Source organism: Pangasianodon hypophthalmus, chromosome 21 (genome assembly GCF_027358585.1).
Source record: "Pangasianodon hypophthalmus isolate fPanHyp1 chromosome 21, fPanHyp1.pri, whole genome shotgun sequence".
NCBI classification, from domain to species: domain Eukaryota; kingdom Metazoa; phylum Chordata; class Actinopteri; order Siluriformes; family Pangasiidae; genus Pangasianodon; species Pangasianodon hypophthalmus.
In genome coordinates this window covers 4475729-4503228 of record NC_069730.1, presented here as the reverse complement: position 1 = coordinate 4503228, position 27500 = coordinate 4475729, and the positions used below count along the sequence as shown (strand labels likewise).

The 27500-nt window shown below is 40.6% G+C and overlaps 1 protein-coding gene across 4 annotated transcripts in view; it reads right to left on the bottom strand.

Moving 5' to 3' along the window:
- cux1b (cut-like homeobox 1b) overlaps window positions 1–27500 on the bottom strand; it is a 156593-nt gene that overhangs the window by 76187 nt on the left and 52906 nt on the right. For all 4 annotated transcript variants that reach the window (XM_053227554.1, XM_053227555.1, XM_053227556.1 and 1 more), the window contains exon 3: window positions 13293–13340. In XM_053227554.1, the coding sequence (XP_053083529.1) occupies window positions 13293–13340 (48 nt within the window). The remainder of the gene's footprint in view (window positions 1–13292; window positions 13341–27500) is intronic.

Here is a 27500-nt window from a genome sequence, read left to right as displayed (position 1 = left end):
AAAAGAGAGAGAGAAAAGAATGTAAACAAAATTAAGAAAGAAAGAAAGAAAGAAAGAAAGAAAGAAAGAAAGAAAAAAGAAAAAAGACAGAAAAACTAAATTGTGGAAGGGAATGAAAGTAAAAAAAAAAAGTAAAAGATTTAATTAGTAAGATTTAAAAGTAAAAAACATTTAATTGTCAAAGGCAATTAAAGACTAAGGGATTATGAGAGTGAGAGAGAGAGAGTGAGAGAGAGAGAGAGAGAGAGAGAGAGAAGTAAATCAAAACATGAGAAAAGAGAAAAAGAGAGAAATAAAGAGCACAAGGAAGAAGTGAAAGATTAAATGTGGGAGGGAATGAAACAGAATAAGCAAGAGAGAGAGAGAGAGAAAGAGATAGAAAGGGAGAGAGGCAAAGTAAAAATAAGTAAGAAAACATAAGAGAAAAAAACAGTAAGAAAGAAAAAAATGAAAGGAAGACATGATAAATGAAAGACAAAATGAAAGACAGAATAAGCGAGAGAGAGAGAGAGAGAGAGAGAGAGGGAGAGAATGACGGTGCAGATTTTGTCTTTATTATTTTTAACACAGTAGAAAAGTCAGTTTTTGGTCATTAAGTATTGTGTGTCAGTATTTGGGCTGATATGAGCTCAGACCATTCAGCCAATCAGTAAAGTTAGTGATCAGTGTTAATCAGGCTCTTCTTCCACTCATCACTCATCACACGCTGTAAAACATTTTCCAGTGAAATCTGTGTTTGGGCCAGCGCTTGTTTTTCAGTGTGTGGTGGAAAAACACCACAAGTCGCTGTCACTTTGGATAAAAGCATGCTCTGAAGTCAAATCAAGCCTGGTTTACTCGTTCTGTAGTGCGGCTGAGGTTTTTCACAGTATTAAAAACATTTTAAAAATGGCCCTGACAAGGAAAAAGTGACGACTGAACACTGATGAGAGCTTATTTACTTTCTAAGAGACATGAGAAAGGGGACAGGAGAGAAGTCAAGGAGGACAAAAAGCAGGAGAAAGATGTTATTAAGGCACTTAACACAAGGCAAAGTACTTTACATTACATTTATTCATTTCGCAGACATTTGTATTCAAGCGTGAATTTTATCCAGAGTATACAGGAATAACTCCAAGTATCTGTTGCAGTGAGACAACACTACCTTACTCCCTCTTCTACCTCCTCCTGAAAACTTTCCTGCTCTTTCAGCAATTTCACCTCTTTTCCACGTCTAGTTAGTGTTTTTTTTTTTTTTTTGTCATAAACGTTCTCTGTCTTTTATAAAACGACACTGGGTCCGGAAAGGCGCTATATAAATTGAAGTTATTATTACTGTGTTAATATGTAAGTGGATTTTTAATGACTGGGTTATTTAATAAAACATGGCCATCATCAACCAATCAGCATTCAGTAGGCATTTTTCAGCATTAGCATTGAGCTACTGTACTCAATGGTCTCTTCAGTGTTTTATATAATTTGGGACACTATTTGCAAAGGGTGCTTGGACCCCTAGATCGCTAATATGCCGAGGCCACTCAGAGCTTCTTCTTTACTGGTTATTTTTTATTTTATTTTTTTCCCCGAACATGCTACTCATTTCTAAGCAAGTGTTTCAGTCAGAGAAACAACTTTCCGCAGGCGTTTTGGTGTTAGCATTGAACTACTACAGGGCAGTTTGTCTATTGTCCTCTATGGTCTATTTAGTGTTCTATGTAACTTGGCAAGAACTGGCCACTGGGGTGCTTGGACCCCACAGATTGCTGTTTCTGCCTATATCGTTACTGTCGTCGCTATTGAGAAACCAATCTTGTGTTTTGTTGTACTTTACACACCCATCAGAGCTTCTTTACAAACTTTCTGAACATTAAAAAATTTCCATTTCATGAACACACCAAGGCCGCCCAAATCCAGACTCCCTTGATCATTTGGAAATTTTGAAGTTGAGCACATTATTTGGAACAGACTAACCATTTTTAAAACAAGTGCTCAAGTGCACTCACAATCCATTAAATTAAACCGTTCAGGAAAAAGAAAGAAAGAAAATCGTTTTTTCAATTTACCTCAAATCTAATGGTTTCAATTAAACAGGATATGCTTGTTTTCAAATTCCTTTAGCTCAGCTAATTTGCTTCATGCATCTGCCAAAAAAAATCTCTCATTCGCCTCAAATGACATCATTATAGCTAAGTAGTGTAATTTGTGTTCAAACAAAGTCTCTAACATGATTTGAGGAAAGTGTGTATCAAATTTCTGCATGATGCTCATTGGTGGTACATTAGCCATGTTAAATGCGAGAAAATCTTTAGTGCAAAACAAGCTACATTTGCACACAACACACACTTTGGCTGCTTGCCTACATTTGAGGTAAGTGAATAATTCAAGTAAAAAAATTTATTTCTCCCCTGAACCATCCCTTTAGTTTTGACATGTACTTGTTATTCTACTTGCTTCAGAAAACAAGGTTAAATGAAAACACTGGCCCTTTAAGAGTTGATCCAATATCTCATCCAGCTACTGCAAAAAGAGAGGAGGGAGCGGAACCGGGCCTATAAAAACTCATACGTTAGGTCTTTGCGTTACCAGCCAAGTCTGCGTGAGAGCTGATTCATGGTTTTGGGGCACTTGCCACCGTAAATAGGCTTCATGTAATACGGTCTTCGGGCTCCGCTGGGATAGGAGTAAATCATCTCAGATGTTCCTTATTTATTTGGCCGGAAAACATCTGGAGCGCAGCGGGCCGATGCCAAGTTCTTCGCTCAGCAGCTGGAGCAGAAGGTTCCACTTGGGTCCAGCTTTTCTCCGCTGAGATTCTGAGCTTCTGGTCTACCGCTTACTGCTACTGCTCTCTCGTTCGAGTTATGTCTCGGACCTACACCTGAGTTTACTAAAGGTTTAAGACTTGGAGATTTGGAAGCTGAAGCTTAGTTGTAGTAGTATTATTCTTAAAATATGCATAAAACTATAACTTTATAAACACAAGCATGTACTTGTTGCCCTGGAAGCCCCATTGCCACCTTAATGGCATGCTCTAACAAGTGAAGTTTTCCAGATGACCCAAAGGAAGAGAGTTAACGTGAATATTGTTCTTATATTTATAAAATTTACACCAAATAAGCTCAAATTAGGTCTGCCACCTTGAGCTCAAAGGCACTACATACATTTAACTTATTATTATTCCTATTAGCATTGTGCTAAAGGTGTAAAAGGATTTCTACAGTAATAATGGTAGGGTTATTTACAAACACTTAGCTGCCATCAGCCAACCAGCTTTCAGCAGGCATTTCACAGTGTTAGCATTTAGCTACTGTCAGGAATCTTAAAGCGTATACTCTAAAATATTGTTTTTAATGTAACTTGGGCACTATTTATGAAAAGTGCTTGGACCCCGCAGATTGCTTGTGGCTATATTTTATTATTAATTCATTCATCTTCACAAATTTATTAGCAGTATTATTATTATTATTACTGTGCTCCATCAAGAGCAACATTCTGAACTGGTTTCTTGTACTTATTTAAAAAAAATGAAGAGGCATAATCCTCTCTCTTTTTCATCCGGGACTCAAAAACTGGAGTACTTTTCCACTAAAAGATAAAAGTGACTCAGAGTGTGCACAAGGTCACTGAGTTCACAATACACACTTCTGATCATTCCTCCTCCAAACAGGCTGACGTGAACATTCTCTCTCGCGCGCTGTCTGTCCCGTTCCTGTGTGTGTTTCTGGCCAGAGAACGTTCTAATCAGAGGACATTTGATCCGGGACTGAGGGGATTAGAGGCTTTGCTGACTTCTTTAAAGCAGAGGGGGAATTACTGACAGAAACATCCGGCAGCCTGCCATACCATGGACAACACACACACACACACACACACACATACACACACACACACACACACACACACACGACAGCCTGGGTACAGATTTTACGGAAGACTGCAAAAGAAAAAATAAGAATCCCAATTGTGTTTCCTTTAATGTTATATTAATATTATAAAAGTTGTGAAAAAAAAGTGCACGACAAAGCATGTAGTTATGTCCTATACATTATTATTACAATTATTATTATTATTGATAATAATAATAATAATAATTATAATAATAAATTAAATAATGGTCTATCTCAGATACTGGATGCTTTTTTTTTTATTCCAAAGAACTTTTTTTAATCACATCTTTATCAATATGTAAGCTTCTACACTTTAGCCATTTACGGAAACTTTTCAAACTCCAGCTTGTCCATTAGGGAGGGGTAATATGACAAGACTATCAATAACCCTTGAAAAATTGTTTCAAAATCATTTTTTCTGAAATACCGCAGACATTCTTTTTTTGATGTTAAAATGGTAAGCATCAACTTCTTCACTGCCTTTTTTTTAAAATGCAACAGTGCTATTTTGTCGACAGTTTGTTAGCAAACCTACACATTCACCAGCCACTATAATAGGAACACCTATACATTCACGCAATTATCCAATCAGCCAATCAAGTGGCAGCAGCGATGCAATGCATAAAATCATGCAAATGCACTTCAAGCGTTTCATTAGACATCAGACTGTGGCATGGGTGTTGGTGCTAAACTGGCTGGTTTGATTATTTTAAAAAAAAACAAAAAAAAAAACCTTGAACGTTCATGCACAACAGTCCCTAGAGTTTACACAGAAAGATGCTAAAAACAAACAAAAAAAAGGCATCCAGTGAGCATCAGTTCTGCGGTTGTTGATGAGAGAGGTCAGAGGAAAACAGCCAGACTGGTTTGAACAGACAGGGAACACTCTCACCACTCTTTACATCCATGGTGAGCAGAAAAGCATCTCAGAACACATAACGTTAAATCTTGAAGCGTATGAACTATGGGACTACAGAACTGGACAGTTTCAGATACAATAAATGTCACCTGGTCTTTTTTGACCCCACTGCACAGTCCAGAACTTTGGAAATCCATCTACAGAGATTTCAACTTGTGCCTCACTTTGGGGGGGTAAAAAAAAAAAAAAATAATTGTATCATTGTTTAAAAAAAAAAATTGCTGATGAGATGCACTTAACTTGCTATACGAGCTCTGATTTTCCAGAGATGACGAGGATGTGCAGCTCTCGGGAGAGATCTGAGCGCTAATCTGCACTGCCTATGATTGATCCCCAGAGGGATCTTGCTAATGGGGGATTAACAGCCTGCCTGCCTGCTTAATAGCTCACTCATACACACACTCGTACACACTCTCACACACACAGACACACACTCTCACAGTGGCCAGTCTGCTCGCTTAACATGGCCCAGGAGAGGATTCAGATATCCGCGTGTTGGATGCTCCCGGATTTGGATGTTTGCACACACGCACGCACGCACACACACACACACACACACACACACACACACACACACACACGCACACACACACACACACAGATGGAAAAAAACTGCATTCTGCTGATCAAGTTTCCATCTTTCGCTCTCACACTCTACACACACACACACATACACACACAACCACAATGGTGTGATTTGTTGAAACGTGCTGTACATTCCACGTTAATATTAAATTTTCTTTTGAAATTTGGGATGTTTTGGAAATAAATTCAACCATTTGTATCACCTACTATGTATTACTTGTTTCAGAAATTCGTTCTGGAAATCATACATCAACGTAGCACTATATAAATAGCCAGTCTATCGAAACACACTTTTAAACACACTCATGCGTGCGCACACACCTGAAATGTGCCAAGACCTTCCCAGGAGCAATGACCAGCTGACACGCACAGAAAGCCCAGTGAAAATAACCCACATCACAACCAGTGAGGTGAAGAAGAAGAAGAAGAAAAAAAAAAAAAAATCCACCTTTGCTAGAGTAAACCTGTGTATTCTTAGAACTGGGCTTGTGTGTTTTTCAAAGGAGGACGTTTATTTCAGCAAAGGGCTGTATGATGCCCAGACCACCATGCCAGATGGGCAGCGAGACCACAACGCAGCTAAAGCTGTGCGATACAGGAGGCTGAGGGTCAACCTCACACAGCCTCGCGTCTCTGACACACACACACACACACACACACACACACACACACACGCTACAGCCCGGGCATTCCTGTGGGACGGTGTGGTCGGACAACCCTGCCTCGGTTCTGCCCGTCATATAGATTTGTCTAAAAATAGACGAGGAAAATTCACAGACGGGTTTTATGGAGTGCACCGGGGACGGTTTATAACCCGAAAGAAAATGTGGAGGATAATTAAATCTATGCACCCACACACACACACACACACACACACACACTGGTTTATAAGGTTCCAACAAAATTTGATATGTTACATTTAGATGGTTTTATCTTATTGCCTTTTCACTTGCTTTTCATTTATAAGCAGAACAGCTAGCGCTTTGTGCATGGCAAAATCTTCGACTTCCTGCTACAAAATGTTCTGCTCTGTTACATGGAGCAAAAGCCGAGATAGTGGAACGGTGTTTCAGTGGAGTTTTCCATCTTTGGCTTATACCTGAGCCACTTTGCTGAAACACAAGGGACAAGTGGTCATGTGACTTGAATGGGAACACTCGGATCAGAAGTCATGTGCCTTTTCCCGACGTGTACGCGCATATCACTGTCACCGTGCCGTCATCCAGTGATGACAACAACAACGAAAGACAGCAAAAATGGTTATATTCAGTGAAATAAAATTGTGATTCTCTTGATATTAAGGGAATCAAACAAAAGTGGTCAAAAGTGCTGGCCAAGAAACCAATGTGTGTATGTGTGGGATGTTTCAGAGAACCTCCAAAGAATGATTTTCGTTTAGTATCCGATCATTTCAGTTTCAGATCCAATCAAATTAAAAACAAATAGTAAGAATGAGGCCAATTTGCTGCTGTGACCTCTTCATGCTACGCAATTTAGCTAACATTAACCACTGGACTGCAAAGTTGAACTTGAAAATGAGCGCTTCAGGTCCTACCTCTGTAAAATGTTTCGAAATGCTGCTAGAGTATACAAACACTCATATAAAATACCTCCCTAGCGACATTTCGCTAAACTGCGTTAAAAATATTAACTATTTATATTTAACCAAGTTAGCCTGTTTTCTTTGCTAAGGCCAGGTTAGACTAGCACTGATTCCTGAAGCTAACATACACTGGCTAGGCAGCAAGCTAGAGCCTAGCTAACGGCAAATATTGGTTATTTACATGAAATTTTCAATCTGATTAATTCATTCGCAAAAACTACGTAGCATTAGTCTTGCATACGATTAGCAGACTTACAGAGATTGAATGATGTTTACAGGCAAAGCGGCATAGCTGCTTTAAAACGTAAATCTTCTAAACGTTACTTTTCACATGAAAACATGACACTAACTTAATTTCATTTACTTTTTCATTTTTAATACATTTAAAAGTAGTAACATTTTTAGTACGTGTTGGCTTCATACTTCCACTTTTTAGTGAGTGGGTTTTTGACAAACTATTTATACATTCACTTATGAATAATTCCTTAATAGTTTATATTACCACTTCAGCAGTGTACACACAAACATATTCTTCTAACTCTAACCTGACAAGGAACACACACACACACACACACACCAGTATATAAAGTGCTATATGTCAACTTTGTCATTATCTTATATTATCTTACAAATCTGGAGCCATTTTGTGACCATTAGCCATCAAATCAGCTTCACGGCAGTAAAATACAGTAACTAAGTCTGGCAGCTGTGGTCGTTTTGCAGATATTAACTGGACCATCTCGTTTATGACTCTAATAAACACTCTAGCACTGTCGCTTCATCTTTATAAAGTGTTCTTTACAATATGAACACCGAGACGTACAGAAAACGCTGACTTGAATTTGACGAGCAATATATAAGACGTACTGCGAGCAAGTTCTTCTCACACTGTAAAAGTCTTTAATAATGGTTTCTGAGGCTCACTTTATCACTGCCATACTCAGTGACATCTCGCTTTATAACCCGCGTAGCTTCAAGCTAACAGAGAAAGGCGACAGCCATATAATGATCTGGTCACAACACTGGAGACGAAACAGAACAGGGCTCCGTCTCTACACTTAACACAAGAGTAAAATCCAATACAAATACCAGCATTACAGCTGATAATACTGTGCGTGGTTCAGACACATACACCACAGCACTGTAGTGATTAATTCCCCATTACAGCAGCTCTGATGATAGTTACAGCTACAAGGCAAAGCACGGATTTATCGCTTCATTGTTCCTATAGTAAGAACTAACTGTACGGAGGATGTTCCACATAATCTAAGTATAATATTAAAAAAAAACAACACAAAGTATTTTATTTTACACAAAGTAAGATATTTAATAGAAAAACATATATAGCTTATAGCTACTATTACATACGTGAGAACAGGAACTTGTTTTGTGGACATTTCGCAACATTAAATGTAGCTATAAGCAGCTAAAAATTTATGACATCTAAAAAAGTGTTAGCGTTGTCAGATTGCTATGGTATAACACAGTGTCATGTTTTATTACTTGCTTATCAAGTATTACTAGGTGAGTGAGGTTATATATCCGTTACGTTTCTTCCCATTGTAATATGAAATATTGTTAATGTGCAAGAGTAACTATAAAGGGATAAAAAGTATGAACTTTTGCTCTTAAATTTAAAAAAAGAATGTAATCACTGACAAATTGTGTTGTATAAGAGGAATAAAACACTTCGGGTTAATGTTTTCATGTGGGCTGCATCACACAATGGTGTCGTTGATTATTTTCCCACAACAGCGCAACCCTAAGTGTTTAATGCCTCACATATCGTATAAGTGAGTACCAACCCACTTTCAACTACAGATTACTGCTAGCGATAAAAAAAAAGAAAAGAAAAGCTAGCAAGAAAGCTTCTTTTCTGTTGCGTTGTACACAATCACACCATCAGAGCATAGATTTGACTCTCTCACACAGCCAGAGGGAGTATATCTCCACTCCAGCGTGGCCGAGTCACACTCGTTCATGTGTAACGCACGCTGCCGGGGACTGGCTGAATCTCAATTCGGCCCTGCATGAAAAATTCAACCCCTCATCCATCATTCAGTGGCCATGGCTAAAATGGGAAAAAAATAATAAAATAAAATACCGTACAAGCAAAAGGCCAAATTTAAGTCCTCCATTAACTCGTCCATTGTCTCGCTATTAATGAAATGAAAAGATAAAGAGCAAGAGAAGAATCACAAAGTGAGGAGGACAAGAGGATTGTTCTTTTATTCATGGCGAGAGAAAGGCTGCTGCAGTTCTGCTTGGATGAAAGGAACAGACGGACGCTGGAGGGACGCACCAGTGTGAGTGCGTGAGAGAGCGTGCGTGCGTGCGTGTGTGTGTGTGTGTGTGTGGATTTATGAAACAAGGACCAGTGACGTTTGAGATTTGTTTTTGGGAGTGCTGCAGAGCAAACAGGGGAGGGGACAGAGAAGGAAGCTAAAAAATTAAACGTAAGGAATAAAACACTTCAGGTTGCGCTGTTACAGGATAACAACGACGTGGTCGTGTCATGTGGCCCGACTTCTTAATTAGAAGTTAATTAGAATTAATGTCTTAAATTTTTCCGTTTATAGTTATTTTTAATGTTGTAGAACATCCTTGTGACAAGTTAGTGCCTGTTATCATTTTGTGTTAGAACAGCTATAAACATTTGTTCCGTCACCAGCCTCTTTTTTTGAAGTTAATACGTTAATACAATATTGAAGTTAAAACGTACTGACTCTTACAAAGCACTGACACTGGAGACTCCTTCCATAAATGTTACATAAACATCTCCTCATAGAAATCTTCACCATTATAAACAACTATATTTAGCTTTGTTTCTTTAATTGTGGTGGACTATAAATATTATTAAAACATATAATTAACTCGAAAATAATTACATGAGAAACAGCTCGTTCTTCGTGGTGCCATCGACACACACACACACACACACACACACACACACACACATACACAGAGGCATAAATGCATATATGGAGTATTATGGGCTGGCCATGGGCATTGCTGTCACACTGCATTGTTCAGGGTCATCGATGTAGATCAGGAAGAGAGGACAAGGGGACGAGAGGACGAGAGGCGCCTCCTCCCTCACTAAATCACTCTATCCTGTTGCCAAAAGGCCAGCCTGATGAAAAGCTGCAGAAATGAGGATAAACGGCGGAAAGGGGAGCGTCTCCTTTTAGAAGGTCGGAGAATAGGAGCAGGAGCGCTGGTATTTAAATAGACTGCTGAAGAACGGCAGTTTTAATGAGTGATGAAGGGGGGAAAGAGAGAGGCAGAGGGAGAGAGAGAGAGACAGTGGATACAAAAAAGTCCACACACCCCTGTTAAAACAGAAGGTTCTTGTGATGTTAAAAATGAAACCAAGATAAATGATACAGCAGCCAACAAATTTCAAGTGAAAAACAAATAGAAAAAGAAAGAAAAAGAAAAAACTGGTTGCGCAAGTGTGCACACCCCTTCACTAATACTTTGCCCACTTAGTGTATCTTGTTTAGTCAATTTTTATTCCACTCTTCCTTGCAAAAATGAGATCTTCAGATCTAGCAAACCGTGAGGAGATCTCCTCTACACAGCCCTCTTTGAGTCACTTCACAGGTTTTCAGCAGGATTTAGATCTGGGCTCTGACTGGGCCGTTCTAAAACATTGACCTTCTTCTGAAGCCGTTCCTTTGCTGATTTGGATTTGTGTTTTGGGTTGTTATCATGCTGGAAGGTGAAATGTTTCTTCATCTTCAGCTGTTTAACAGAAACCTGCATGTCTTGTGCCAAAACAGATCCACGATTCCCGCTATCCTGACTAGAGCCCCAGTCCCAGCTGAAAAGAAAGAGCATGATGCTGCCACCACCATGCTTCACTGTGGGTATGGTGTACTTTGGGTGATGAGATGTCTTATTTTATGAGCCAAATATAACTTTTAGAATTATGCCCAAACAGTTCTATCTTGATCTCCTCAGACATGGTTTGAGGTGATTTAGGTGTCTGGATGTTTTGTTTTCGTGAGAAAGGGCTTCCATCTAGCCACCCTACCCCACAGCCCAGACGTGAAAAATACACAAGAATGTTGTCACATGCAGGGAGTGAGCAGTACTTGCCAGATATTCCTGCAGTTATATTAATGTTGCTGTAGGTCTCATATTTTGTTCAGCCTCCCTAATGAATTTCATCTTGTCCTTTCTGCAATTTTGGAGGGACATCCTGTTCTTGGTGATGTCACTGTGGTGCCCCATTTTCTCCATTGTTGATGATGGCCTTCATAGTGTTCTGTGGTACATCTAATGCTTTGGAAATTCTTTTGTACCCCTCTCCTGATCATTACCTTTCTACAGTGAGATCCTGTACATGATTTGTAAGCTCTCTGCAGATCCTGGCTTCAGCAGCTGGATGAAACCTAGATGTCAAGAAAAGTTTTTACTTTTTTTTCCCTAAAATGTTTCTATTTTTCATTTGAATTTTGTCGGCTGCTATATCACAATAAAGGTAGACAAAGATCTGTCATGATTTATCTTGGTTTAATTTTTTATGTTACAAACACCTGCATATTTAACAGGGGTGTGTAGATTTTTTATATCAATGATAGATAGATAGATAGATAGATTCTGTGTCTGTCTCACTCATAGCGTGTGCCAGTCTGTTTCACCTTCAGTCTCTGCGTCAGCCTGTCTCGCTCTCAGTCTCAGTGTCTGCTGTCTCGCTCTCAGTCTCTGTGTCGGCCTGTCTCGCTCTCAGTCTCTGTGTCGGCCTGTCTCGCTCTCAGTCTCTGTGTCTCGCTCTCAGTCTCTGTGTCGGCCTGTCTCGCTCTCAGTCTCTGTGTCGGCCTGTCTCGCTCTCAGTCTCTATGTCGGCGTGTCTCGCTCTCAGCCTCTGTGTCGGCCTGTCTCGCTCTCAGCCTCTGTGTCTCGCTCTCAGCCTCTGTGTCTCGCTCTCAGCCTCTGTGTCTCGCTCTCAGCCTCTGTGTCTCGCTCTCAGCCTCTGTGTCTCGCTCTCAGCCTCTGTGTCGGCCTGTCTCGCTCTCAGCCTCTGTGTCTCGCTCTCAGCCTCTGTGTCTCGCTCTCAGCCTCCGTGTCGGCCTGTCTCGCTCTCAGCCTCCGTGTCGGCCTGTCTCGCTCTCAGCCTCCGTGTCAGCCTGTGTGTCTCGCTCTCAGTCTCTGTGTCGGCCTGTCTCGCTCTCAGTCTCAGTGTCTGCTGTCTCGCTCTCAGTCTCTGTGTCGGCCTGTCTCGCTCTCAGTCTCTGTGTCGGCCTGTCTCGCTCTCAGCCTCCGTGTCGGCCTGTCTCGCTCTCAGCCTCCGTGTCGGCCTGTCTCGCTCTCAGTCTCTGTGTCTCGCTCTCAGTCTCTGTGTCTCGCTCTCAGTCTCTGTGTCTCGCTCTCAGCCGCTGTGTCAGCCTGTGTGTCTCGCTCTCAGCCTCTGTGTCGGCCTGTGTGTCTCGCTCTCAGCCTCTGTGTCAGCCTGTCTCGCTCTCAGCCTCTGTGTCAGCCTGTCTCGCTCTCAGCCTCTGTGTCAGCCTGTCTCGCTCTTAGCCTCTGTGTCGGCCTGTCTCGCTCTCAGCCTCTGTGTCTACCCCCCTCTCAGGTTTCATGTGCCTTGCTATCCGTCTTCTGTGTCTGTCTCTCTATATCTCTTGCTGTCTGTCTCTCTCTAGGTCTCTCTGTATTTCTCTCCGTCATTCTCTTATTTTAACAGCCTGTAGTTGTCTCTGCCATCGCTGTTTCCACTCTGTCCCTGTCTGTCTCTCCCTGTCTTTCTCTCTCTCACTACCTCTGTGTCTCTCACTCTTTAAGGTTAAGCAGAGAATGTTGTCCTTTTTATACCGAATGCAATTTAAACATGGCCTCCGGGCCTAGAGCATCATGAAAAGGACAAGAGAGAGTGTGAGACAGAAAGAGTCCTCTCTCTCTCCCTCTCTCTCTCTCTCCCTCTCTCTCTCTCTCCCTCTCTCTCTCTCTCCCTCTCTCTCTCTCTCTCTGCCTCCCTGAGCCAGTTCAGGTCATGCTGTACTCGCTGACAGGGAGAAAAAGACAAGAGGAAGGAAAGAGGGGGCTGACGGGGGGGGAAGCGAGAGAGAAAAGAGGAGAGAAGAATTATGGGACAGCGCATTATTCCGATCTAAATGGTGAGGTTTATTTATATGGACGTAGCTGATGTGCTGCAGTGTGTGTGTCTCACCATAACACTCTACCGGAGTGTGACGGCTCAGCGAATAGCACATACACCGATGAATGCGTCTCACACACACACACACACACACACACACTAGACTGGAAACACACTTATTATAGTGCGCACGCACACACACACACGCCAACTCACCTCGGCCTGAAAACTCTTCAGCAGCGGAGCTACCTGCTTGCGCAGATCCTGAAAGACAAACACAGGACAAAAGGTCAGAGGTCAAACCATAGAATAGTAACTTCTTTAAATCAGTGATGAAGGAATGATTGTTGTCAGTTTATCTTATTGACACATTAAAAAGTATGTTGACTTTAGAGGAATTTGATGTGTCCTCAGCTTCTCTCTCTCTCTCACACTCACACACACACACACACACACACACACCCACAGGTGCATTTGTGTGGGTGAATCTTGTATGGGTGAATCACTTGTGTCAGATTAAATTACAGCTCATGCAAAAGGACGTCAAAGCTGAACATGCAAATATGATGCATTAATGTCCTGTGGATATGTGCACACACACGCACACGTACACATGCACGTACACACACACACGTACACACACGTACACACACTCATGGAATCCATTATTTATTCAGCAAATGTTCAACTAATAAGAGAGTGAGAGAGGACAGACAGAGAGACAGATTACTTCTCAGCATGCCAACTACAATTAAAATAAATAAATACATCTAAAAAAATGAATAAAATAAATCCTTAGAATATGATATCCATTAGCATTAACCTGTGAAAAATACTAATAAACAAGTAAATATTAATAAATCTTAATCTTAAAATTTTGTCCTCTTATATCACAGTAAGTAGGCAAGGATTATTTTCTTTAACAATTTTATATACAAATACAGTTACAATTATTATTATTATTATTGTTATTATTATTATTATTATTATTGCTTCTGTCATTATTATAATTATTATTGGTTTGCTAATTTAGCATTATTATTAGTAATAGCAGTAGTATTATACAAGCCCAACTGAGCCGTCTACTCATTTGCACTGACACCAGTGATAGGTCACTGGGGTCAGACGGGGTCAGACGGGGTCACCGAGGTCGCCGTTTGAAGGTGAAAGGTCGCTCAGCCGCAGACAGTGCAGCTGGTTCAAGCTTTCCGTCATCACATGAACACTCGGCGGCGATCTGCGCAGCTAAATGAGGAACTGTGTCCTCCCCTCCCCTCCCAAAGATTCCCCCAGGACAGGAACAACTCGGAGGATCTGATTGGGCAGCCTGTGAGTGAGCGTGTGAGTGTGTGAGCGAGTGTGTGTTGGCTCCTGCCTGGATAACGTTTATGTAAGCGCTGCTCAGAGGTCCTGGTGACCCACAGGAAACCTCTGTCAGCAGCTGGTTTACATATAACACTCCGATCCTTGCCAACACACACACACACACACGTACACACAAGCTTACTGCGCGGGGGAAGCCGCAGTTCCAGAAGCACAAAGCGCTGCAGAGAAGCTGTTTCTCTGTTATTTCGGCTCCACTGTGTGAACGCGGGGGGTTCTGAGGCTGCAAAGATGCTACTTATGCACGTTAGAGGAACTGTGGAGCTAAAAATCGAAGCTTAGCAGATAGTAGATACGTGCCGATATCATCTTTATAACAATTCTTGCGGTAAAACAAGCCACACAAGGGACTCCTTTTAGTGTCATAACATGTTGCTTGTGACTTTTTTTTTCCCCATTCACATTCACATTCATGCAATTTAGTCACATCAGGCTTGGACACTAATCCCAGCAATTTTACCACATCACTACTGAATTCTTCATTCTGATTGGTCGGAAGGTGTTGAATTATATTAATGCACTTGTCGTTTAGCTAAACCACAGAGATCTATAATAATAAACAAATAATTACTTAAAGTAAAACATAAATATGATGTGGTGAAATTTTGCGTGAGATGATGTTTATTTAACGTTTATGGAAGGAGTCTCCAGTGTCAGTGCTTTGTAACAGCTTGATAAAAGCTTTCAGACACTTGAAAGTCTAAAGTTGGAGGACGTTGTGTTTTGCAGGTTGTCAGTAACATGGTGCTTTATTTTATTAACGTCAAAAACAAATTGAGCGAACAACTGTTTATAGCTGCTAAGTGAGGACAGATACTAACTTGTTTTGATTCTTGGATGTTCCACAACAGGAAGTGTAACTATTAATGGATAAAAATGATCACATGTTCTTTAATAAATGACAATACTGTTGAAGTGAGTAGATGTGGTGGAAGAGGAATAAAGCACTTTGGTATTAGAAAATAATCAGCTTCAGGGTGGTAACAGTAACTCTTATTAGCGTCGGGCCATATCACACTATCCAGTCGTTGATTATTTTCCTATAACAGCACATGCCTGAGTGTTTAAAAAAAAAAACTGAAAAATCTAAATACTGTTCATGAAATCGTTTTAGAAGGAGAGGGTCCGTGGAATTTATTTTACAGTTAAACATGTCCGTGGCTACAAAAAGTTTGAGAACCACTGCCTGACAGGATACAAGGACAGTCTGTGTTTAGCGCATTTTATGATACCAAAAAGCCCAAAAGTGAAAACCTGTCAGGAAACGAGGTGCTAACAGAAGGAAATTTTACTCTCCACACTTTTTTCCCCACTGTTTTGGCTCCGATAGCTTCTCTGAAACACAGCTTGCTCAGTCAACGTGTGTGTTGCCTGCAGATAATGCAGTAAACCAATTACTTTGCAGTTTAATAAAGAGCTGAAAACATTTGTAAACTTCAGCAATAAAAACTGCCCCGACTTTCAAAAAGAGGATTTAAAACCTGTGATTGTTAATGCTCTCTGCATATGAATGCTCTCACCTGGGCACTTTTTGGAACTTTCTAATAAATGTTTAGAGTTTATTTTTTTCTTTATCATTTGCTAGTCTGCTTACTTTTTTTTTTTTTTTTTTAAACAAATTCTATCCTAGTTTATGCTTTAAATTCATCTTAGTGCTACCTGAAATTAACTTTTCCTCTCACCAGCTACTTTATTAAAACAATGGGAAGAACCTCCATTGCTAAAAATTGCTAAATATTATAAAATTAGTTTTAAAAAATTATATTAGAACATGCTCGTGTTAATGATCTTGAATTTGTTTTTGAAAAGGACAAGAGAGAAATTATTCCACTTGAAATTAAACTGTTAATGCAGGATCATTAACACGAGCATGATCTAATATAATTTTTTTAAATTAAATTTATAATATTTAGCAATTTTTAGCAATGGAGGTTCTTCCCATTGTTTTAATAAAGTAGCTATTATATATATATATATATATATATATATATATATATATATATATATATATATATATATATATATATATACACATACATACATATATATATACATATATATATATATATATAAATTTTATGTATTTATATATACATAATTTTATGTATTTATACACACACACATGCGCACACACATTATATAAAGATCTCAATTATTTCCAAAAAAATTACATTATTTATTAGGGGTGCAACTATCTGATCATTAGGATTAATGCATCGATTTAAAAGATAATGATGTTAATTAACGCAACAATCATAAACCGATTAGTATCACAAAAGAGATAAAGAACTAGTGTGTAAATAATAATTCATATTTTGAAACTGAATTATTATTTACAGGTGATTTGCCTGTAACTCGGACACTAATAAAATATTCCTTCGATATGTGAAAAATCATTCCCGAATTAATGGTAGGCTTCAGAGTGTGAACGAAGCTGGTCACATATTGATGTTATGAAATTAAATCGTATCACACTGTATTGTATCATAGCAGATTCAGTGCTATCATCAAATATCGACTCATGAATCAAAATTGTATCGTAGTGTGTTAAAGCCTGAGGTTTACACTCCTATTATTTAATTAATATTTATTATTTGTTCATTTTAGGCATTGAAAATGCAACATTCCAATGGTGGAGATTCGGTTGCATCCATTTAACAACGTTGAAACTGCTTATATTCGATTAGATCATGTTCAATAAAATATTAGCTCACTGTTCAGGTTATTTTAAGTGTAAAAATGTAAATCTAGACCAGTCTATATTCCCTTACTGTGTGAGTAATTCCTTTAGACATGTTTATGAAGACAAAAATAACTGAATCAATATTCAATAATGGTGAAAATTTGAGATAACGTAACCCGTTGAAATGTTTACGAAGAAACTGGAATCAAATCAATCTTCGAGTTGTTTTTGGTTTTGTTTTAATAAACAGACTTTCATCAAAGTGATATAAAATACATTTTCTTTGACTTTCTCTTGGTGTGCTGGTTCTTTAAGCCTCGCAAAATCATACTGCATTAACCGCGATCTGCGTGCACGCATCCGTACATTCCCTCTCGCTCTTACACACACACACACTCACACACAAAAAAAAAAGCGCACACAGAGTGAAATAAAAGATGGCAGCGAGCTAGGCCACGACTCCAGCAAGGGATTTAAAGTAGGGAATAAAGGAGTGAATAAAGGAGGGAGGGAGTGAGGGAAGGAGTGCTCAGCTGTAATTAGGCCTGACGAGCAGGTCTGCCTGGCAGCCCGCGACTCACCGCCTATTTATAGAGCACAAGAAAAGCTTAGAAAACTGCTGGCAGGGCAAACTGGACAGCATACACACACGCACGCACACACACACACACACACTTGGAGTTGATCCAGCACTATTAAGGACGCAAAGCAACTTGAGTGCCTTTAGTCTCTGAATTCATTTAATCAGGCACTGGGTAATTCCACTAAAGAAGCTCGCTTCATAAATACGTATTAACAGACTATTACACGAGCGACAGATTTGGAACACAGCCATGATACATCTATATATATAAAGTCATATATTCTTACACAATGCAGATAATTTATGTGTATACTAGGGGTATGTGATATGACAGAAATAGTCACATCACGATTCTCCAAGGTATTGCTATGATACACGGTAGTGTTGTATTTTTAAAAAAAAAAAAAAAAAACTTTGAAATAATAAATTTTTTCTTAATATAAAAAAAGTAAACTGTAAAATGTTACAATTTTTCATTTTAAAAATAATTTCTTTAAGTTCAAAATGGATATATAGAGTCTCTACCAACATCTTGTTTAGTCAATTTTTATTCCACTCTTCCTTGCAAAAATGCTTCAGATCTATCAAACTGCGAGGAGATCTCCTCTACACAGCCCTCTTCAAGTCACTTCACACGTTTTCAACAGGATTTAGATCTGGGCTCTGACTGAAGCTGGTCCCTTGTGGACTTGGATTTGTGTTTTGGGTCGTTATTGTGCTGGAAGGTGAAATGTTTCTTCATCTTCAGCTGTCTAACTGAAACCTGCATGTTTTGTGCCGAAACAGATTGGTATTTGGAGCGATCCACGATTCCCTCTATCCTGACTAGAGCCCCAGTCCCAGCGGAAGAGAAGCAGCTCTAAAGCATGATGCTGCCACCACCATGCTTCACTGTGGGTATGGTGTACTTTGGGTGATGAGTTGTCTTATTTTATGCACCAAATATATCTTTTAGAATTATGTCCACAAAGTTGTATCTTGGTCTCCTCAGACCATAACAAATTGTTCCACATGGTATGAGATGATTTAGTTGAACTTGGATGTTTTTTTTTTTGTTTTTTTTTTTTAATGAAAAAAGGGCTTCCATCTAGCCACCCTACCCCACAGCCCAGACATGTGAAGAGTACGAGACATTGTTGTCGCATGCGGGGGGTGACTAGTACTTCGGCCAGATCTTCCTGCAGCTCCTTTAATGTTGCTGTAGGTCTCTTGGCAGCCTGTCTTATGAGTTTCATCTTGTCCTTTTGTCAATTTTGGAGGGCCGTCCTGTTCTTGGTAATGTCACTGCGGTGCCATTACCAAGAACAGGACATTCCTCCAAAATTGACAAAAAGACACTTCACAGTGTTCCAATGTACATCTAATGCTTTGGAAATTCTTTTGTACTCCTCTCCTGATCATTACCTTTCTGCAGCGAGAGCCTGTACATGATTTGTGGACCAGGGCTTCAGCAGTCGGATGAAACCAAGAAAACCCTATCCAAACAGCTGATGTTTATTATTCAGTTAATCAGAATCACTTTACTGATGACAGATCGTTATTTTTGAACGAGTTTCAATGTGACTGTTAATTCTGTTATTTCTGGTTAAGTCACAGTTACATTATAAAGGGGTGTGTACATTGTGCAATCGGGCTATTGTAAGTTTTTTCTTATTTCCCCTCTAAAAGTTTTGGTTTGTTGTTCACTTAACTTTTGTTGGTCGCTATATCACATTTAAGGTGGAAAAAGATCTGGCATGATTCATCTTGGTTTCATTTTTTTTTACATCACAAACACCTGCAATTTTAACAGGGGTGTGTAGACTTTCTGTATTCAGTTTATAGATATAGATCAGGATGCATTCCCTAGATACAGATTCCCTAGATATAGATCTGTATACACTGTCACATCTTTGTCTTATTAAAAGATTGAAAGGAAGCTCTTGGATTTATTCTTTCACACACACACACACATATACACACACATATACACACACACACACACACACATATGCACACACACACCTCCTGGCAACTTTTTTCTTAAAAGCTAAAGCTTGAGGTATGTTTGTGATTTCACACCCCTCGGTGAAAAGGGATAACGAAGCTGCAAAGATGACTGAAGTAGAAAAGCTAAAGCGAGGAAACACACCGGAACGAACCGCGCACCGTATACACACACACACAGACACAGACACACTCAGGAAAATCATTTCCTGAGAAGGCGCCAGGAGGTGTGAGGAGTGTTTGATGAGGCATTTGGAGCAAGACAGACATTTAAGAACGGGGAGACAAAAGTAAAAGAGAGAGAGAAACTGATGAAAGACACGAAGTAGCAGCAGTTACAATGAGCTAAGACACACAGCAGACAGGTGTGTGTGTGTGTGTGTGTGTGTGTGTGTGTGTGTGAGAAAGAGAGAGAGAGAGGCAGTCAGCCCTCAGGCAGCCTGGATGCACAAAACACAGGATGAGACTTAAGAGCTTTGCTTTTGTGTCAGACGTCTACAGGCTGCTTTTCCCATTCAATCCTGAACACTCACACACAAACACACACAAACACACGACACAGATTTTGCACAACTAAAACTATTTTAATCATGATTACGATGTCAGCTTCTACATTTAATTAAACATATCCAGCTGCAATACTGGTGCGCTTACATAACATTATGTCTATTGTTTATCCTGGACAGATGGCACTGCACACTACACAACTTTCAAAAACTCACAATCATTACAACCCGACTTTAAACGTTTGTGATCCGTTGTTTTGTGTTGCAGGAGCGATCTATGCGATCGCTTGCATATGAGGCGCACACACTCCACCATCTTTCACCTGGAGAGATCTACGCCCAAGAGAGCCAGATCCCCAAGTTGTCCACTGTGTGACTAATTTCAAACAAGAAAAAAGATAAATAAGAGAAAATGTGGAGGAAATATTAGTTGGGGAGGTACGGAAAGCGAGAGTTGACTGTTCTGCAAAGAGAACTGGAGGTACTATGCAAAAAACAGTAGCTATTTTTATAACACATTGTTTGTTTGTTTTTTTTTTGTTGTTGTTGTTCTTCCTAAAAACCATTTAAGTGTCATATAATAAATAATTTCACACATCGCTTGAAAGTATCGGCACCTCGATGATCGCTCACAGACTGATAAAATGGTGTCGCTGAACTGTTCACGCTACATGAGTGTTCACTGCAGGAGAGTGGAGAAAGTACACATTGTCACCAAACCCCAAAATTAGTCAGTGATGTGTAGTGTAGTGTAGTGTGCACTAAGACTAACACCTGGACTCGTTTTATCCCTTCTGCTTCCAAGCTAATAAAAACACATTTGTGCTGGGATAGACTTCTAAATAAGAATGACAAAGCAAGTTTTGCCACATACGCAGCTAAAAATGCACTACAGAAATCCTGTAATGCAAAAGTAACATTTCAGATTGGAATATGGACTTTTTCCCTCCCACTTTTCCCACTTTGGGTATTGCATTTGAAAAAGTAAAAATAAAACCCTTACAAAACTTGCATGATGAACTCGACATTAAGTGTGCAGCTCTTCCAGAATGGAGAACCTTTTATTATCAATTCTTTCAAACGACTATAACCTTTTAACCTAACCTCACAAAGAAAACACTTAATCCAACCGTTTTCTGCCTTGAAGAGAAAAATTAAAGAGGGGAAAAGTGCTTTTGACTGGCACGAAGAAGCGTACTTGAGTGGGCCGAAAGGAATAAAAGAGCCATCTTTAAAAAGGTCAGTGTTCGAGTCCTTCAAAACCTGACGCACAGGTTCAACAGCAACCTGAGAGCCCTCTGTCTTTCACACACACGCGCGAGTGGTTAAGCGTTCGATGCTAAAGAGTTTTACAGAAACTTACATGACCTCAACAGACAAAAGCATTAATGTTTTTCTCATTTATGGAAAACCCATCATATCACATAATCCTATAGCACATGTAAGGGGGAAAAAACACTTTGAGACATTGTTATAGGAAAATAATCAAAGTCAGTATGGTGTGATGCATCCCAGCATGCATTTCCCCATATCAGCACATCCTGAAGTGTTTTATTCTTCTAATACCTCAGCAATTTGCCAACGATCACAAATTTTTTTTCATTAAATGACGACACAGTCGTTCCCTCACCAGCTGGTCATGTTACTGAGAAACTGGAAATCATAAATCTCTATGTCCTGAAGACTTGAAGAAAAAGTTTTAGCTTTACCTCTGACACTGGAGACTCCCTCCAAAAATGTTACACATCTCTTCGCAGAAAACGTAACACCAACAACCTTCTGACCAATCAGAATCAAGCATTCAAAATCAAAATTAATACAAGAGGTTTGTAATTATTAGCACTTCAGTGGTTAGAGAATAGCAACAAACTGACACAAAGTACGGTTGATATCTTCTGCTGATAACTCTACGTCTCTTCTCTTCAGTTCAGGGACGTGAAAGTGCTAAGTTTGTTAAGTTTGTTAAGACCACTCTGAAAAAGCGTCCGTTTTATTTAATGTGATTTAATATGTCTATAAGTCAAATATACGAAAGTCATATTCAAACACTTTTGTCAGCTTCCAAGCTCCATAAAACTGTTCCTTTAAGAGACGGTGTATAGAGACAGAGTTACTGTAATTAGAAGATTGTGAGTTCAAATGAATGACTAAACTAACTAAACTAACAAAAAGAGAAAGAAGTCTCTTTAATCTGAATGCTTTCACGTTTCTTTATTCAACTCTGACATTTTGTTGCTTGTGTAGGATCGAGAAGTCCACTTCTGAGAGCCGTCTTTATTTCATTACCTTTGAAAACACTTTAAAAAAAAAAAAAAAAAGTTCTTCACAAAAGGGCACAGAATTGAAGAGAGACAGACGTCTTGTTTTGCAAGGACAAATCTCATCTGTCTGTCTGCGTGCTTCAATACTCTATTTTATCCCATGGCACAAAAGTGGCCGACAAAATGGAAGACGTGAACGAGTCAGCCCCCACACACTCCAAGTTTCTCTCACACACACGCACAACGCTGGGCTTATGGCGCTAGCCGCTGCGCTACTCTCCATTAACGACGCTGTAATGCGGAGAGCTCGGCGAATAAACACATTAGCGTCACTCCACACTGAGCTATGCGCAGCTGCATTCACAGACACTGACTCATCGCACGCAGGCTAGACAACACACATGCACACGCACACACACACACACACACACACACATTCCTTCCCTCACACACACTTCAATGTGGACGAGGACCTCAACACCTCGTAACGTCTGGACGTGGCATCAGTGTAAAGAAAAACACATTAACACGTGTACACACGCCCACGTTCATTAACACTGTGACTTCAACAATGACCTTTGAAACACTTATGAACTCTCTCGCGCGCTCACACACACACACGCACACAGAGCTAATCCAATGACGCAACACACAAAAGGAGGAACATTTATCTCCACCTGATTGCAAATACTTTCACAAGTTGAACGAATAAACGTGTCTGAGGGGTGTGTGTGGGTGTGTGTGTTAGCCATATGCATGATGATAAACTGAAGGGGTTATTACCAGCAGAGGTGCAATACTAGCCCTATACACACACACACACACACACACACACACACACACACACACACACACAGGAAAGCATATCTGTGAAATTCCAAAACATGCACATCTCACGCACAAATGCACACACACACACACACACACACACACACACACACACACACACACTGAGCTGTACGAGATATGACATCACATGGGCCATCATGGAAAAATGCACACACAACAACAAAATAAAACACTCCTCCTGGCCTCATTCTCAAACACACACACACACACATACACACATGCAAACTGGGGTGTGCATTGTTGTGGGATTTGGGACATTACTGCTGAATGTAGCAGAGCTGTCAGGACCAGGGTTCAGAATTCATAATGGGCAACACGCAAGCGCGCACACACACACACACACACACACACACATGCTGTTCCCGCCACACTACTCATGTGAGCATGAAACAAAATAACAAAACAGACAAGTTAACACAAACTCCAGAAGATGTCTGTTCCACACACACACACACACAGCCATTTCTGTGAAAGCCTGTGTGTGTGTGTGTACGTAAGAATATGCATGCACATTTTCCTTTGATAGTGTGCGTGTGTGTGTATGTGTGCGTGTGTGTGCATGAGTGCATGCGTGTGGCTCTTTTGATGCATGTCTTTGTGTTCTATTTCTGTAACATTAAATGTGTTTTTCAGTGTGCATGTAGAGTGTGTCTGCTAAAGTCTTATGATAGATGTGTGTGTGTGTGTGTGTGTGTGTGTGTTGTCTCTCCTTTGATGGTAAATGTGAGCAAGGGTGTATTGGTATTATCTCTAAATAAGGAAGGGAGGGCAATTCAGTGGCTATCTTCTGCTCATCTATCCATGACCAAGCTGGAGGGAGAGGGAGCCGGGGAGAGAGAGAGAGAGAGAGAGAGAAAGAGAGAGAGAGAAAGGGGGATGGAGGCTGCTGATGAAGGAAGGAAGGAAGGAAGGAGGAGGGGAGAGATAAAGAACAAGTACAGGGTAGGAGATCGAGGACTGGGGGTGGAGTGTACCACTGTGTACAGGAAACGGGGGGTTGCGTGAGTGAGTATGAAGGAGAAGAAGCGAAGGGAGATGGAGCGTGACACACACACACACACACACACACACACACACACACACACACACCATGACAGATCTTCTTTCCCCACTGCAGACACTGGAAGATGGATGACAGAGGGGCTGAGCGTTGCTTCTCTGGGGAAATGGAATTCCCATTCCCTGTCTGCGGGCCCCCAGGCCATCCGCTCTAACTCCCCCACCACACACACACACACACACACACACACACACACACACACACACACACAGTTACCCTGAGGCAGCCCTCGGGAGCGATCTGTGATCACATCACTGGGTTCCAATAACCGCGTACAGTGTGGAGCAGCTCACACAGGAAGCATCAGGAAGGAGTTTAAAGGTGCTCTAAGGAGATTCTTCTATAGTATTAAAGGTGCGGTTTCATCACAGGAACTTCATCCATGATTCCACCTGGAACCTTTTTAGCTCCTGCTCCAGTAACTACCGAGGCGCAGCTTGCAGCACCGATCACTGTCGATTGGTCAGCAAGCTTTTAATTTTTGAAACCTTCGTGGCTAATCAGAAAGGTTGCAAGAGTTTTGCACGTGTCTCGTGGCATGGTTTTGATGGCAATATGCCAAAAAAGTGTATTTAAAAAGCCACATCAGTATGGCAGCAATTACTGTGTGGGCCTTGATGCACAATTCCAATATTCTGACACTGATCAAATTTTTTGTCCCACCTGTTGATCTTTACGTAAGACCTGACCCACAGACAATTCCGTATTAACTTCATTCCCTTCCGAAATGCCCTAGGCTGGAAGCAGCAACTTTTCCCCGGTAACATTTCCATGGTTGTAGAAAGATGAGTGCTGAAGCTTCTGAGTGGTGCCACTGTAAATCGTAAACTCTTTTGGTAGGAACTTCCAACAATACTATAGCCATCCATGGCCAGGAGTTCAAGAGCGCAAAATTGGCCTTGCTCTCTGGGTGGGAGGGATGGTATACTCTCTCTACCCCTCGTCAACCACAGCAACACTAGCCAATCGTGGGCGCCTGTGAGCTCATGTATGACGAAGAGAGCGGAGAGAGCTTTCATCAGTGTGCGTTATGTTGCCCTGTGACACCACCTGAGCAGCAAGTGAGTCTCTTTTTTCCACCATGATCACTCGGGTCTTTAGCCTCTTTGTATTTTTTCTTAATTTTACACTAGCACTAGAGACAGGACTAAACATATCCTTGCTCTGCGGTAGCCTGAGAGACGGGTTTTTTGAATGGTTGTATCCCCAGAGAGACTGATAAAACTTTTTATTTCATCTGGACTCCACTGACTATGCTCCATGATTCCCGTTCAGTGATTCACTTTGTCCTAGCATATTATTGCAAAACAAAGACGAGCACTTCAGAATTAACAGGAAACTCAGATGTTTAGATATGTTTCAGATTTAGATCTTTGTTTCAATGTGGCCCATATCGGATGTGGAAAAAAATGCAAAAGCAGCCTATTAGTGTTGCAAGCCACATTTCACTCAAGATTGCTACTTGTCCAACATGGCCAAGAACCCCCTACTTAGACTGATTATGTAAACGGCCAATCATGTTTACTCCCCCACTGTTTCACGTTTTAAAACTTAACGTCTTAAACTTTTCTCAGGCCTGCTCTGAATGCTCATTGTCTCGCTGTTCAAAAACATATTTTCCTGTTGAAAACCCATATATGGAAGTCTCTACACAGTGAATTCAGAGAGCCAGTCAGATCGCAAGCTGCAAGATCCTGTACCTTGTGTCCAGATAAGTGTACAAAACGGTTTGTGAGCCATGGGTGGAGAGTTCGCGTTCTTGAAATGATGTAGCATCACTTCTTATATTCCATAATGGCCACAGTTCCGGCAGGATGGGAGAACAGGAACGTATTCAGGAACTCATTATGGTTCCTTGCCAGGTTCTTGAACCTCCATGACACTCTACGCTTCATGAAGAAGGGGTGAAGTTTAAAGATCTAAGGCAGGGGTGTCTGATCTCATCCACACTTGTGACTTGTCTGGCTGCAAATGTTCATTCCAACAAAGTAGAAGCTGTACCTGATTCTGTGTTAATCAACTGATCTCGGTCTTCAAACGACTAATGAGTTCTTTCAAGTGCTCCTGCTTGGTTAGAAACCTACAACTACACTGTTCCTTTGATTAGTCTGGACATCTCTGACCTGAGGAATCTTCATGCTTCTTCACTGATGGAAGGATTCTGTAATTTAAAGGTACTGTAGATGGTACCCTGAGAGATCCTAGGAGTCTGGGCACTACTCCTTGGTTTGCGAGTAGAACTGAAGTGTGATGCTGTCATCATCCACATTCCTCCCTGGTGTGTGAGCAAATGCTTTCAGAGTCTCCTGAGGTCTTATGACATCAACGGTTGAGACATCTCCCAGGCGTACGACGAAACAGATGTCTAACGCATGACCACACAGTGACATCAGCTGCATGACGATTTCATTTGGTCTTATTAAGCTAGCTTATTCAGCCAGACACAGACAAAAGCATTATTCCAACAATGAGTTAGAGCACTACAGCACGGCCTTCACATCAGTCCATAAACAATAACTGAACAGAAAGGGTAACGGCATCAAAACGTCAGACTTGTTTACTAAAAAGTGTTTTCACGTGACCTCACTTTGATAAAGGGTTTGAACTAAACAGCTAGTCTTAAATAAAATTAAAATAAGTAAGTTGTAGCCTTAAGACCATCCCACAAGATACTCATGTCCGAGGTCCATCTAAGAGCTACGCAACTCATATTGACAACCAAAGGACAAGCAAGAAGCGCAAGATTAATAGATCCAACAACCCCGTAACTCGTATTAGCATACTCTGATGTTGAAATTGTGGCTATGTAGCTTGTCAGGTCTGGATAAGAACAGAAACAGCCCAAGCACAGGATGAGTACCGAGTTTGGTTATAATAGAAGAGTAGTGAAGGAGAAGAACAGTAGTTTGAGTGTAGCTGCATTAATGAGGACACACACAGCTCGTCCCCGGCTTATTGAATTATGTATCGCTCCTCTGATCCGTGCGCTAATTTGGTCAGATGTTGCGCACTGCTCTGATCTTCTACAGAGCGCCTCGATCGCAGCAAGCTCTTTGATGAGGAGTGAGAACTGTTCTCAATGCTTTGTGTGTGTGTGTGTACCAATATTACAC